General features: G+C 40.0%; 1 protein-coding gene across 1 annotated transcript in view; it reads right to left on the bottom strand.

The window, feature by feature from the left end:
* Positions 1-4,495: 4,495 nt before the first annotated feature.
* Positions 4,496-12,676, bottom strand: part of AXDND1 (axonemal dynein light chain domain containing 1) — a 54,070-nt gene continuing 45,889 nt past the window's right edge. The window contains exons 21-25 of the mRNA XM_074322234.1: positions 11,278-11,391; positions 9,740-9,844; positions 8,719-8,801; positions 7,187-7,449; positions 4,496-4,790 (exon numbers count right to left, since the gene is read on the bottom strand). Of these exons, the coding sequence (XP_074178335.1) occupies positions 4,717-4,790; positions 7,187-7,449; positions 8,719-8,801; positions 9,740-9,844; positions 11,278-11,391 (639 nt within the window). The 3' untranslated portion in view covers positions 4,496-4,716. The remainder of the gene's footprint in view (positions 4,791-7,186; positions 7,450-8,718; positions 8,802-9,739; positions 9,845-11,277; positions 11,392-12,676) is intronic.

Genomic DNA, 12,676 nt, shown 5'->3' with positions numbered 1-12,676 from the left:
ATACACGTTGCTTAACATTTGAGGAAGCATCACTCTAAATATGCAGCTGATGTGTTTTCAGTATAGAATTGACCAGCTTGCTTATTTTTCAAATAGTAATAGCATTATGTGACCCATACATGCCCTGAAGTATTCTCTTGTACAGATATTCCTTAATGTGAATTCATTTCTATACTTTGTCTTATTTTCCATTAAGTTGCCTTATACCATTAGAAATATATATAAATATATAAAAATATACATAAAATATATATATATATATATACATAAAAATTAGCTAAGTAAATAAGAAAGCAGACTGAGACATACAGTGAATTCTCTACAAATTTTTTTAAAAATCACTAACATTATTAACATTACAAAAATATGACTAATACCATCATGTTAGTAAAATTCTACTTACAATAGGAATTTCCATGTTGCTGAAACAAAAAGAAAAATGATGGTAATTTCCCCTAGTGCTATTTGGTGATTTCTTTCTCCTTCAAACTACCTCTTTACTCTTCATGTTATCTGAAAATAACCCTGCTGAACATTATTTCAGAGAGAAAATGTATTCTGAGCTCCTAACAATGGACCAAGGAACCTTTGTAGCATTTTGTCTGTCGGAGACAGGCTGTTTTCTCATTTTTTTTAAGTAAAAGTAACAAGGCCCAAGACGAAGGGTGCTTTGCCTCCCCTGTTATCTCTCAATCACTTCAATAGTCCTTCCCTCTGCCATCCCTCCTGCCCTCTAAAAACGGAACAAAAACTCCCTAGCAGTATAATACAGCCGTACGTAAGATGCCAGTCTTAGGGTCATCTCTATCATGTCTCCAGGCCACCTCCCCACCTATATCCACAGCTGGGAAAACCACACATTCTAGCCCAACTTTGCTATGTCCTACAACTTGAACCAAGCAATGCATCTTCCCAAGATTATACAGGGCTATTAGATGGTTTCAAAACCTACATATCCATACAACTATGCCAAACGGATTTACTGACATAACAATCTGCTTATAAGATCACTATATATTGAGATAACTTTTGATTTGGCTTCAAAGGGCTATTTCATCCAGTTCTGGAAAACATTTCCGTATCTTGTTACAGGGACGTCTCCCCAGTCCTTACTCCCAAGGACCACACTTGGTTGTGTGTGTGTGTGTGTGTGTGTGTGTGTGTGTGTGTGTGCGGCACTGGAGGAGGGGGCAGGGCAGTGCTAAAAACCAAGGATTGAGTAGCAGTCTCTCCTGGAGGCAATGGGAGATTCTGCAGCCAAAGGAGCAGGCAAAGCTCTCACCAATGCAGTAGTGCCAACACACAAAGTGTGGAATCCAAAAGTCAGTCAAATACACAAATAAGCCAAAGGCAGGTAATGGAATCTGCCAGAGCCAGGAGCATGGTGCCAGAGAGAGGAAAGCAAGCACTTACGAGGCAGCAACAGACAGCACGAGAGTTGGGGGGAACTCCTGGGTGATTTCCTAGAATGTCTATTAGGTTTTACAGTTTGCTTTTGTGGACCAGCCAGGGCATGGTCATAGATGGTCCAGCCCATTTATAGGATCAGTGGCAATTAGGGCATCCCTGAAGTGGCAAGACTTCTGCATCACCACTGTGTTGGCCCACATCTATCCCAGTGTACTGAGTATTGGAGTTAAGAAGTCATCAAGGGTTGTTGGCCACTTTTCACCCCATATAAATGGCTCCTGATCTCAGGCTGGCAGGTGTTGGCATGAGTAATGGAGGAGGAGGTAGGGTCATGCTGGTTCAGGCATCATCAGAACCAGAAACAGAACAATGAGAAGTGAATCTCAAGATAATAATGTAATATTGGCTTTTATGACCTTTACTAATAATTGTGTATAGCATGGTTCTTTTGGTCAAAGGCAGATTTTGCCTCTGTACCTGGGGAGCACCGATGGTTTCTCCCACCAGTTGGTCTGCTCTGATGCCCAGCTCTAGTCAACATTTAAATTTCTCATTAGCTTGCCAGAGGGCACTTCTGGGTCTGTTTGAATGGTCTGTGGCATCTTAGGTGTTAAACAGTTGTTGGGGTGGGAGGACTTGATGGGAGGGAAATAATGGGGATAAGTTGCCAGGAAACTGTGTTCTAGATGAAAGGGTACAGTGAATAGTCAAAGGCAAATTCCTCAGAGACAAGCTAGGTGAGCTGATGGCGGTGTTGTCTGCAAGGTCCCGGCAGCACAAGTCTTCTCTCAAGACCCAGCTGCTGCATTCTGGTGGTTTTTGACCTTGAAATGATGGGTGATGGAGCTCGGCCATTCGGACTCCCCTACATCTGAGAGGCTCAGCAGACCATACTGCCAGTGCCAGTGCCTCTGCATTCCACGTCCTTGGGGACTATGTCTGGATGGCTACGGACGCTCCTCCTCATTAGATTGCTCCTGGCTGCACAATGTTCTTTGGGAGAGTCTATTGGTACCAGGAGGTTTCCAATGCCCTCTAGAGCTGTGGCTTGTGTGTCAATGTGTTTGCTCCTCTGCTTCTGTGAGAAAAACCTTGTTGGTAGGTAGCACATTTACTCGGAATTCCAGAAGTGGGAAAATGGCATTCTAGAGCCTTGGGACCTGCAAGTAGAATTCCCAGCAGTCTTTGAAAGTGAAATGCAAACTGTAGGCTACCCAGGTCATGGCTGAGTCATTGATCTCCAGCCAAGAAAGGCCAAGAGTAAGAAGAAAGCCCAGGGCCGGCCCGGTGGCTCAGGCGGTTAGAGCTCCATGCTCCTAACTCTGAAGGCTGCCAGTTCGATTCCCACATGGGCCAGTGGGCTCTCAACCACAAGGTTGCCAGTTCAATCCCTCGAGTCCCGCAAGGGGTGGTGGGCTCTGCCCCCTGCAACTAAGATTGAACACAGCACCTTGAGCTGAGCTGCCGCTGAGCTCCCGGATGGCTCAGTTGGTTGGAGCGCATCCTCTCAACCACAAGGTTGCCGGTTCGACTCCCGCAAGGAATAGTGGGCTGCGCCCCGTGCAACTAGCAACGGCAACTGGACCTAGAGCTGAGCTGCGCTCTCCACAACTAAGACTGAAAGGACAACAACTTGAAGCTGAACAGCACCCTCCACAACTAAGATTGAAAGGACAACAACTTGATTTGGAAAAAGTCCTGGAAGTACACACTGTTCCCCAATAAAGTCCTGTTCCCCTTCCCCAATAAAATCTTTAAAAAAAAGAAAAAAAAAGAAGAAGAAGAAAGCCCAGTTGATTTGTGCCAGAAAGTACCTGTGTCAAGTCAGTGTAGGACCAGATCTCTTGGGAAAGAATCACATGGTGCCCACATGCGTGGCGTAGGTGTGGGTGTGGGCTGAAGAGCCAGGCCTGGTGGATGACAGCTTGCTCATCGAACTTCCTAAGGTCCCTGAAGTGAGAAATTAACAAAAAATTATTCTGAAAAACTAATAAAAAAGTATTCTGAAGCCCCACCAAAAAGCCCCCACATTTGCTAGAATCATCCAAGAATCTATTTTGGGAAAGCAAAAGGGTAGGGCTGGCTATGCCCCAGCAGGTGTTAACCGTAAGCGTGAGCCACTAGCCTCAGCTTTGGCTTTCAGTTGGGCCATGAGCATAGCTAACTGTCTAAAGAATTTCATGTTTTCTTTCCCCAGAGTTAAAGAGTCATCTAGTAGACTTAGCATTTTTGAAACCCATCTCACACTCACTTTGATGCTGGCCAGGGATTTGGCTTAAATAAGGCTGGGGCTGTGGAGTCAGGGGTTGGGGGAGTGTCTGAGGCTGAAGAAACAGCCAAAGGTCTAAAATTTTAGGAGATCACTCCAAAGGAAATCAAACATGTGGAGCCAAAGAGGGTGCAGAAATCTCACCACATGTGTTTGGAGCCAGACAGATAAGAGCAGATGCAAGTGACCCAGGAGAAGTGAGGCAGGAAGGGACTCTTGCTAAGTGACTGCCCAGAACTTGCATTTATCATTTGCAACTTACTTTTGCAGGTTAATCCATCTTTAGTGCCTGGAAAGAACCAAGGTCATGAAGAGAGCAGACAAAGGAGGCAATAAAAGCAGAAAATTAGAATTCTGGATGGCTCTTCAGCAACACTGGTCGCTGTGCAGGAAACCATTTGAGCAATGACCTGGTAGTACACGGCCATTGTCGGACAATCTAGGCATGGGTCCAGCAAGCTGGAGGCTCTGACACTAATCAGCTTTGTGATCGTGGGGAGTTTTATAACCATTTAGGGCCTCAGTTTCATCTTCTGAGAAATGGGCATAACAGTGCCCCCCCACTCCCACCCAACCACCTACTTTGTAGGGTTATTGTAAAGAACAGGTAAAACATAAGAATGCCTGAAATCATAACAAATCTGAAAATGCTGCAGAAACCTAAGAGCATTATCAGGATCCTCTCAAAATGAAAAAATAATGTTTTTTATTTGCTATTCTTCTCTGCAGAGATCAAAGTCTTCAAAAAGCATTATTTTCTTGACAGAAACAGACACTTTTCACCAATCTGTTAGGAAATCAACTGAAGAGGCTAGCAAAGTTTTGCACATGCTATTTTTAATCTGGGAAATAAACTAATGCATTGATTCCCTACAGCCAGCACTGTGACTTTTAAAGAAAGTGTTCTTAGGTTGTATGCCATGGCATTTCTAATAGCTGTTACAAAGGGAGTCTCTCCAGTTGAGCCACGTCAGCTCAATAGCACAGAGATAGCTGGGGTGAGTTCAGGTAGGAGAGCCACATTGATCCCCAGCGTCCTATGGATGCTGCTTGTGTTTGATTTTACTGTTGGATTTAGTCCCGGCTCTGGATTTGGTGGTGCGTTGTACCTCTGAAAAGACAAAAATAATTAGAGTGTTGTAGTAACACTATCTCATATGTACTAAAGACTTTTTACTTTACAAAGCATTTTCAAAATTCTGTTCTTCTTGAGTAAGTGCTAAGCTACAAACAGATTCTGTGCCAAAAATTTGACTCTAAATTGGTTACTGGGATTCAAAATGCATTTTTCCAACGTTCAAGTATAGTCTGTTAATTGTCTGAGTTCTGGGTCCTGGAAAAGGGGGATATGTGGTCAAGGAGCAAAAAGCAAGAGGAAGAACATTTCCTCCTTCCATCTTGTACATACTCCACACTTGGTGAAAAAAAATTCAAAGAGAGCCAGCATCCAGAAGCCTCCCAGATCCACCCCTGCACTCTGGCTCTGTCTTCTGGTCCGTCTCTCCAGTCTCCTGTACAAGGAGACTACACAAGCTCCACCCTTGGGATGGACCCAGGAGGCCTTCCGCATCAAGCCTGCTCTCCCTGGCTGCTCCAGGACATCAAACTTCTCAATTTGCATCCTCTGACTGGCTGCTGCTGCTTCCATCCCACATTTGGTCACCCTGTTCACACCCTGGGCTTGCTTTTAAGTTATCTCCCCACTCCTAATCGTGGGCCTCCCTGAGATCACATTCACCGTTGAAAAACAACCCTCTCGATTCCTTTCTTCATTCACAGCTCAGAGCACAATGACTGGCTAATTATGAAAAACAGTGATCTAAAACAAAAAATAAATATCTCTCCCTACTCTGTCCAGATCTTCGTTTTACTCAGCATCCACAAGACTCCTTTTACCGTACATAATTTTCCATTCCTTCACTGCACAACTCTGAGGAGAAAAGGGATCTCACTGCACACTCGTACAAATATGGCACTGTGTATCGCTCCAGTGGTGTCTACATTCTCTCAAAGGAGCTGCCTGCTAACCCTAAGGAATGTCTAACTTATGGATTTTCCAGAGAAAATGTTGCGGTCACCTGCATGGCATGGGGACTGCCTTGCTTAGGAGCCAATCCCCCTGAGTTCTGCAAAGCTTCTCTTCCTCTACTTTTGAGACCCCTGGCAATGACTTTGATGGGTGTCTGAAAGGCAGGGAAAGGTGATGTTTGTGCAGGTTATTTTTTGCAGGTTGAGGATTAACTGTACGTAGTTATCCTCTACCTGTACCTATTAAAATTTTTTGTTCTGGATTTAACCTAATCTCCAATACTTTTATGGAAAGGGACAAAACTAAAGTCACTCATTCTATATTGAGGTAAATAACCTCTCCAGATTAACACGTAGGCCCTTTGTATGATTTGTATATGATTTTTCTGTAGTCAGGAAAAAGTCTAGTTTTCAAATTATCAGGATAAAATTTTATATGAGAAGACAAAATGTTTTTAATTCATGACAATTATTGCACATATAGTCAGACCTAAAGCTAAAGGACTGTCACACTAGGAATAATTAACATTTTACCAGTTCAGAGTTAACAGGAGAGCAAACGGGCCCAGACTTTTCCCCAAAACTGTTGACACACCATTCCTGGGGCCAGAGACTACGAGAGACTGGCTAACTTACTGCTTTGTTGGGGGTATAGGTGGAAAGAGGGGTGACAGCGAAAAATAGAAAGTAGGTATCTTCCCAGTACTACCCTTTGTACCAGGAGTTGTCCTAGGAACAGACCACAGGTTGAAGGTAAAAGCAAAAATCAAAAAATAGCCTCCAATGTTGGGGATATTGAGAACTGCTTGAGGGCAAATTATAGCACTAATTAGAGATAAGAAAAATGAAGATTTAAATGCTTTTTCCTGTAGGATAAAGGAGATTATTTTCATCATAGAAAATCCAACAAGTGTCAAGAAAATAGACAAAATTCCATGATTGGAGAGATTATTTCTATTTTGTCCTATTATATACAATGACACACTGAACATCTTTGTGCATTAATTTTTTTTCTGTATTTAGGATTATTTCCTCAGATGAGATTCTCAAGAGTAGAATTATTAGATCAAAGTATATGCCTGTTTTTAAGGCATATCCATACATACCCTTGAGTTATTTTCTGAAAGTGTTTTTATCTGTCTGTCTACCCACAAGTAGTATCTGTAAAACTAACTACTTTGCCCCTTCTGATCAGCACTGTACTGTTTTAAAAAATCTGTGCTATTTTTATAAGTAAAAATTGTATTTCATGTTAGTATGCTAGTCTATAATTGTTAACCATTTGGTTTTCTTTTTTGTGAGTTGTCTGAATAAGATAGATACATAGTTAAATGTATGTGCTCCTATGAGAAGTACAAACTAGTAGATCCACACTAAATTTATTGATACTTTTCTAAAATATTTGTGACCCAAACAAGCTTTTTTTTTTTTTTCCACAAATACAACCTAAATAAAGGAAAATGAGAAAGCAATTCTCACCTTTATTTAGAGATTTTGAGGAACCTTTTACTGGCTTGATTTCTTCTTCTTCTCCTTTTTCTTCATCATCTTCTTTTTCTTCTTCTTTTTCTCTTTCTCCTTCATTTTCTTCTCTTCCTCCTCCTTCAGGAGTCTTTGCTCTAGATTTCATCGTTTCCTCCAGTTCTTTCTCCAGTTCTTTATTTCTTATAAGAGTATAATGAAATTTCTCATTGACGTCATCAAACTTCTCCTCTGCTATTCTGGCTCTACTTTCAACCTCTCTGATGTGGACAAAGTACAGGGAAACACAACAAAATGGAAAGGTTTGAAAAAGTGTCTTTCATACATAAAAACTCACCTAAAAAGGCAGTGGTATTCAATGAATTTATCTAATGGTGAAGGGTATGGATAAGGGAGGTAGCAACATCAATAATTAACCAAGAACTGGGGGCGCTGGGAGCTACTCTGGATGGTAATATCAGAGAACAAATCACATGCTATGATTTGAGAATACAACATATTTATCATTTCTTAGTGAAATCTGACTTTTGGGTATTTGAAATTCTCCATCAATATCCAAGAAACTCCTTTTCAGTAGTTAATGTTGGCTTCTCTTCATTGATGTGATCCAACAAAGTAAATCCAATCGTGTCCTTCCTTTTTTTTTTTTTTAATCCTGAGCACAAGATTTTTTTTAAAATCCTGAGCACAAGATTTTTTTTAAATCATGAGCACAAGATTTTTTTAAATCCAGAAACACACAGTCTTTCTTTTTTCATTCCCTTCTTTTCCAGTACCTGTTTAAACCAGATTTTACAATCGAGAAACCCAGTTTGCAGAAACTCATAGACACAGACAATAGTTTAGTGGTTACCAGAGGGTAACGGGGGTGGGGAGGTGGGAAATGAGGGTAAGGGGGTTCAAATATATGGTGATGGAAGGAGAATTGACTCTGGGTGGTGAACACACAATGGGATTTATAGATGATGTAATACAGAATTGTATACCTGAAATCTATGTAATTTTACTAACAATTGTCACCCCAATAAATTTAAAAAATAAATTTAAAAAAAGAAAAGAAAGAAATCCAGTTTGAGATGCACTTCTTAATTACTACAGCACATTATATATCTATATGGCTATGGTTCTCTCTCGACATTCTCGGCCATCTTAACTATATTGCCCCTCCTACTTTTGGGGTTAGGTAACATTCTTCCTTGCACACAGTAGTTTCTCCCTGTTCCATTTATTTCTATAGTTCATCCCTTAGAAACATACTGAACTGGATCACTCTTAACACTGCACTCCACCCCACATATTATACATATATACTTTGACTTCCTCCATCTCCACTGTGGGTAAGGACAAACATTCCTACTAGAGCAGAGTAGTTCTCTGACTGTAGCAGAAAATTTGGAGATACCTATCTCACTAGTGAGAATAAAGGAAGCAAGAGAACCAAAGGTCAGCCAAGAAGTGTGAATGTCTCAGCCAAACCTCCTGGCCACAACCTTTGTCTTCTTGCTGTCATGGTGGTGCCTCATACTTACATTAACTTCTCCTGCATGTGTTCGATGACAGCCATTGCTTCCAGATACTTTGGGGCCAATTCACCCTGATTAGCTGATTCTCTCTAACAAAGGAAATACAAGCTATGAGTGAACCGGAAGTCCCCACAGTGAATACTCAACTTCAGGATGTTCTGGACCAAGGCTTCCAGAATATTTATTTCTACTATCCATTGGTATATAGTAGGTGACTAAGGCCACTCTTGACACCAAAACAGAATAGGGATTGCCTATAGCCAAGTAACATACCAGCTTCCAAATTATTCATGCTATAGTTGGACATGAGTAGATTTGATTAGAGTTACTGTAAAGAAGAAGCAGGGGAAGCAGTAGCAACAAAAAGAAATAGGGAAAGAAGGTTGAAAAAAATAAAGAGAAGGGTAAACATGTTTCCCTAATAAAATTAAAGATCAAGGAAATTATCTATATTGATCTTATTAATAATTTACTTCACTAAGCATATAACGTTGCAAAATCCAGTAAGATTTTTCAGTTCCGTAGGGAATTTCATAAATATCAAGGCAGTGAAAATATGAAAGAAAAAAAAAAAGACCTCTATCATGGTCCTAGAACTTTCTCTGGAGGAATTTTAAATGTTTTCCTGCTGAGTTTCCATAGCCACTGTCTAAAGTTTTCCAATTGCCCAATAATTCTTGTAGTTGGAGATTATGTGCTCAATAGAATCTGTTGAATTCATATATTTAAAAATTGGTCAAATATTGACCAAGGTATTGTTAAATTAAGTAAAGAGATAAGATGCTGATTTTAAAATGAGGTTTACAGAAGAGAATGAGAAGTGTTTGTTGTTGTGCTGTTGGAATGAGAGTTTTCCAGGGATGATACTGGGAGAAAAAAAAAAATTAGGAAAATATATTACTTAGAAGCCCCTGGTCCTCTTGAAGGGGATCAAAGTTATGTTATTTCCATATCATTTTTACATAATGTTAAATTTCCTAGATTTTTCTCTAGTTTTGAAGTTCCTATTTGAGTTTCAGATACATACCCAGGAAGAAAATATATCTGTTCCAAACAGAGGTTTAGAATGAATATTTTCATCTTCTCCAATGAATCGAACGAGTTTTTCCTTCTCTGTAGATGTTGAAGGTTTCTAGGGCACAGAAATACCAAGGACCTGTTAGCGGGCTGGTGTATGGTACAGCGGCATGACAAGTTGCCTGGTGCCATGTCTGAAGCTTTCATTTTCCATTTGCTTTAATCATTGAAGACTTACAGCAAATACTGTGTGACAAATTAGTGTGGATGGGGAAGTAGGGACAAGGGGAGATAACTTTGAGAAAAACAAGAGGATTTCTTCTAGACCTCAGGAACTCACACTACAGTAGGAGAGATAGGCAATAAAGTAATGATGGTATACATGACCACCGTTAGCATAGAGGTGTGTTTCAAGAGCTGTGTGCACCCAGAAAAGGGCCCTCCCTTCTGCCTAGACACTCAGGGAAATTTCTACAGAGAATATGATATTTGAAGGGTAACTAGGAGCTTGTAAAATAGAGAGGAAAGGGCCTGATCCAAGTCCCAGGAGGAGGAAAGGAGGCAATGCATTACAGATTTAAAAGGTATGACAGAATTTAGTGACCAAATAATGTTTTCCACTTATTTTGTGCCTTCTGTATGCCAAGCACTGTACCAGAAATAAAACAGAAAATGCTGGTCAAAGAGGCTTAGGTGTTGTATACTATTCTTATTCAGTTGCCTTGCATATACAGTGAGTAGAGGACCTAGGTCAGAGCGTGGGGCCATGCCAACATTTAAACTATTCTCAGAAAAGAAACATCAGGGATGTAAATTAAGACAGTATGGAGCGTGTTAGGTGATCGCAATGAGTTCTGAAAGCCAAAGGCAGTAGAAGAGCATGGGCTCTTCTGCCAGATCTATCTGGCAGAACGTTAATTCTGCTACTTATAGTTATACGATATTGGGTAAGGCAGGCAACTTTTCTGATCTTCAGTTTTCTTATCTCTAAATCTTGAAGTTGTGTTGTGTAGACAAGAGATAGCATGCAAAGCATAGAGCTCACGGTAGCACTCATTTATTGGTAGGTTTCACTGTATTTTTGTTATTATTATAAGGGCTCCAGGAAGGGATTTTATTACTACTAATGCCCCAGCAGGTGTGAACACAAGGTAAGGGAAACAGAGATGTGGAAATGGGCCTGGGAGCAGGGGAAAGGCAGCTTAGAACAGGCGTGGAAGACATGGGAACGTAGAGTTTACACTACTATAATATTTGAAAAATCTGGCAATGAAGGGATATAGAAACAGCACCAGGGTGAGAGGTTGTTTACAGTTAATAGGAGTACAGTTATGAATGAATTTAATGAAAAAATGGCTGGATTTAGAAAGGAAAAAGGACACCCTTTCCTTGGAAAATTAAGAGATAAGTGTGTCTTCAGATGTGGTTACATGTGTATGAAGAAAGGCATTTTGTTGAAGTTGAAGAATTTATTCTATTTTCAATAGCCTATATATAAATTCTTTAAAAATATAAAGGGAAAGAAAAAATAATACTAAATAATCTTACTTCTGCTTTCTCTTCTTCCTGTTTCTTCTCAAGTTTCTCATTCTCCTTACTTTCTTCTTCATCTTCTTTAACAGGTGTATCTATTTCAGGGTCAACTAATTCTTTCACAACGTCCTGTGACATAAAACAATATTATAATTACAGTTTAGTGTATGTAAATATTTTAGTACTATATTAGCAAATATTTGAAAATATTTAATGGGCATAATCCTGCAACTCAGCCCTGTGCTAATGATAAGGATACAAAGGTTAGTAAGACTGGGCCCTGCCCTTAAAAAGCTTACAATTTAATGATTTAATGGACAAGATAATGCTATGGATACATATAGTCACAGAATAGAAATACCTATTCTAGATCTGGTAGTGGATGGGGTGAAAAGGAAGGAGGGGCAGGAAGGTTTCCTGAAGGAGGTAATGAGTTTTTTCTTGAAGGGAGAGTAAGAGAAAAAAGATAACACAAGGGAGAGGATACTGTACTCACATGATTGGCTCTGAGAACAGAATTACTATACTTCAACAGGACAGAAACTTTATCCTGAAAGCAATGAGATAGCAATACCGTGTTTCCCCGAAAATAAAACCTAGCTGGACAATCGGCTCTAATGCGTCTTTTGGAGCAAAAATTAATATAAGAACCGGTCTTACTTTATTATAATACAAGACTAGGTCTTTATAATATAATGTGATGTGATGTGATGTGATGTGATGTGATGTGATGTGATGTGATGTGATGTGATGTGATATAATAATATAATATAATACCGGGTCTTATATTAATTTTTGCTCCAAAAGACGCATTAGAGCTGATTGTCCATCTAGGTCTTATTTTCTGGGAAACAGGGTAAATTGATAGATCTGTTTTACATTTTAAACAATCACTCTAGCAACAGAAGAGTAGATTTAAAGAGGAGGAAGGAAGGGAGAGTGGAAGGGAAGGAGAGAGAGAGAGAGAGGAAAAGGGGAAGAAGAAAAACAAGAGGAGAAAATAAACAACATAGGGTTGCAGGAATGAAGAGGATGCGGATTCAAGAGCTATTTAGGCGATAACTCTCAGTGATTGATTGGATGGATATGGGTGGCTAGGGAAAGAGAGCATCTGGAATGACACTTGGTTTATGGTTTAGGGTATTACATACATGATAATGCCGTTCACAGATGATAAACCAAGTTGAACAAGGAGGTTGGGGAAGACAGATGAGTTCAGATTAGGCTGTATGAATTTGAGGTGCCACTAAGATATCCAAGGGGAAATATCCTGTAAGTAGCAGGATATATGGATCTAAAGTTTAGATGGAGGGATTTGGGCTAAAGATAGAGATTTAATAGTTACATGTATTTAGTTAAAGGAAAGAAAATGAATTACATCACCAAATAAGAACTTGTTAACTAGAGGATAAGA

Source organism: Rhinolophus sinicus, linkage group LG17 (genome assembly GCF_036562045.2).
Source record: "Rhinolophus sinicus isolate RSC01 linkage group LG17, ASM3656204v1, whole genome shotgun sequence".
NCBI classification, from domain to species: Eukaryota; Metazoa; Chordata; class Mammalia; order Chiroptera; family Rhinolophidae; genus Rhinolophus; species Rhinolophus sinicus.
This window is presented reverse-complemented; position numbering and strand designations above follow the sequence as displayed.